This window comes from Branchiostoma floridae, chromosome 3 (genome assembly GCF_000003815.2).
Source record: "Branchiostoma floridae strain S238N-H82 chromosome 3, Bfl_VNyyK, whole genome shotgun sequence".
Lineage (NCBI taxonomy): Eukaryota > Metazoa > Chordata > Leptocardii > Amphioxiformes > Branchiostomatidae > Branchiostoma > Branchiostoma floridae.
The window spans coordinates 4453796-4456859 of record NC_049981.1 but is presented as its reverse complement, the minus strand read 5'-3'; the positions used below and the strand labels follow the sequence as shown (position 1 = coordinate 4456859).

The 3064-nt window shown below is 42.7% G+C and overlaps 1 protein-coding gene across 1 annotated transcript in view; it reads left to right on the top strand.

Annotated features, from left to right (window-relative positions):
- Positions 1-2666, top strand: part of LOC118412649 — a 3843-nt gene extending 1177 nt beyond the window's left edge. Inside the window, exons 2-3 of the mRNA XM_035815648.1 lie at positions 619-774; positions 2372-2666. Coding sequence (XP_035671541.1) covers positions 619-774; positions 2372-2640 — 425 coding nt within the window. The 3' untranslated portion in view covers positions 2641-2666. The remainder of the gene's footprint in view (positions 1-618; positions 775-2371) is intronic.
- The last annotated feature ends 398 nt before the right edge of the window (positions 2667-3064 follow it).

The following is a 3064-nucleotide window of genomic DNA, read 5'->3' as shown; positions in this document are numbered from 1 at the left end:
TTGGTACATACATTTGTTTACAGATTGCATTTTGAAACCAAAATTTCCACAGAAAATATTCAAAACATTGCACGTCTTTCGTCTTTTTAGAACAACAAAACTCATTATCAATGTTAACAGAAGGAGATATTCCCTCCTTGCAGTCTGTACTTTTTTACTTTCGCTCCTTTTGATTGGCCAAACCCTGCATATCTTGTGTGTACCGCTCAGTCTGGTTGGTCAGAATGAATCGACACCAGCACCGGTGTCGATTTGCATCGACACTGGTGCGGGTGTCGACGCAAATCGACACCGGTGCCGGTGTCGATTCATTCTGACCAATCAGAAGGAGGATACACAACGGCCTGCCCGGAATCTAAGTGTTATGGCGTCATAACCAACGTGGAACGGGGCCTTCTGATTGGTCCGCGGCGCCTGGCTATATGATAATTCAATATACATGTATATGGTCGTGGAAAATCATAACTTCCAAAATCATATCCAGTTGCTTGGTACGTAACTGCTGTTTGCCTTATCGTTTTATCTGGATGTCTAAACTTCATCGACACTGTATGTGCATCCAAGCCTATTGAGGTAATATATAACTGCATTTTTACGTCCCGTTTTGTTCCGTTCCAGATTTCCTGTCTCTGCAAAGTGTGCTCGCACAACTGCAGGCTGAAATGGAAGCCAAAGACCAACTGACTCTGGCCAACATACAACAGCTTCAGACCGAGATGGCGGCTAAAGACCAGAGGATACAGGACCTGGAACAGCGAGACTACGTTGAACGCTGTAAGTACTAAGTAGTACAATATTTAGAAATATAGTATTTAGAAATAGTTGCCATGTAGAGCGATGGGGCAAAAAAGTTGTGTGTGTGTGTATTTGTGAGAGTGTTTATGTGAGAGGGAGAGAGAGAGAAATAGAGAGAGGGAGAGAGAGCGAGAGATGAAGAGAGACAGTAAAAGGGACTGAGAGAGAGCTAGACAAAAAGATAAAGTTAAGGTGGTATCTCACTGCACTCGGGGCAACAATGTGGCACTGCGGGGTTTGTTAACTGCGGCACTGTTGTGTTATTTTCACCATTTTTTTATAATTTACATATTGCATATTACTTAAAAGACAACAAAATACACAAAACGTAAAAAAAATCATTCTTTATCTCTGAAATTCGTCGAATTATCGCCGAGCCCCGTTATTGCCGCACCAGTACCCCAAGTGCAGTGAGATACCACCTTAACCCTATCAGACCGGGGGGGGGGGGGGCTTTTTAAGCCCCCCCATAACTTTATGGTCTAAAACCCCAAAACCCCTTTCCTTAAAGCACCCAAATTTAATGGGTTTTCCTAAAATATTGTTGGCAACAATTTTACGAAGTTTGACAAATATTCCATTTTTTCGTGTTGCCATGGCAACCGTTTGTTGACAGGCAGTTTTGCCAAAAATCACTATTTTTTGTTCTAACAATGTATTTTTCACATTTATTTGCTATATTACTGCTATATTGTTACAAAAATAAAATCAGATATTATTTAGCATATCTTTCATAATTATATACGCATAAATTATGCTAATTTGATGACGTCATCAGCCCAAAATCCAAGATGGTGGACCGTATGGCCAGACCAAGAATAACAAGCTAATTATCCCTTAAAATTTCTAACTACCTGGTATTTTTTCATCAAAAACCATCTAAATGAATGAATTTAGTCTATTTCCATTGCCCTTTGTGATTATTTGTTGCAAAAAAAGTAGTTTTAAAAATTCAAGGTGGTGCATATAATATGGCGGATCCTAACTCGTAAGTTAGATGTGCATGACGTCATTTTATGACGTCATTATGACGTCATCGATGTTGCTATTGGCAACGCAAGTCGTAATAAACATTATTATTTTGTTATCTGCACTTGTTGTTACATTTTTGTAGTATAACTTGAAGTTTTCTGAGAATACCCCTTTTTCATGGGTCCGGCCAATATAATCAAATTGATGACGTCATAATTACGTCATCTTACGTCAACGTAACGTCAAACGTCAAATATTCGTCAGGTATTATGTCGATATCATGTCCTGAAAATTTGGTAGCCCTACGGCACGTCGTTCAAGAGTTAGAGGACTTAGAAGTGGAGGGCCTCAAAAGCCCCCCCCCCCCCGGTCCAGGGATGACCAAAAAAGCCCGGTCTGAATAGGGTTAAGAGAGTGACAGAGAGAGAGGGGAAAAAGTAAAAGACGACGATTGAGTGGAAGAGAAATGTTGAGATCGCGAAGGAGTGAGGATGAACGAGAGAGTGAAAGAGAGGGGGGGACTTTCATCTCATAGACAAGCGTTTTCCGTTGCTTGCGTAATTTGATCAGGTTTGCCTACACTATATTTGGCTTTTCACATTAGGTGAAAGCGGTGACTTGGGAACACCGAGTCACGCGTTCACTTCAGGGAACGGCGATCGCCACGTCGACCTTACCGCCACGTTCAGCAGGGCCTTCCGTACAACCCCCGTGGTGACTGTGGGCTTGAGGCACGTGGACCACTTTGCAACTGAGATCCGCGTCTCGGCTACTGTGCAGTCCGTCTCTACAACAAGCCTGACGGTTCGGATCGGCACCTGGGTCGACTCACGGCTTTACGCTGCCAACGTCTACTGGATGGCCTGTGCATGAGATGTGAATTTTCCGCCTGGCTTTGGTTTAGGCTTAGGTGCCATTTTTGAAACGGGGCCCGGTCGGGATGTTTGCGAAAATGAAAAATAAAAGTGTTTACCAAGAAATATACACAAAGTATGCTCCTGATTTTCTTTTTTTTATTCATTGTGTTTTGTAGCCTTTTTTAATAATATTTTTCGTTTCCTAAAGCAACCCGGCCAAGCCCCGGGTTGGGACCGTAGGCTTAGGTCACATTTCCAAACCGGGGCCCGGCCGGGCTGCTTTCGGGAGCGAAAAGAATGACATAACAAGACGGTAAAATTTGGCCACAAAATTTCCAGACTTCTATGTGGGAATTTAGAACACGGATCATCTTCGATCTCACGTGATCGAACATAATGCTGACGCGATCGAACAGAACGGGAGTTCTAGTGGAGGTTAC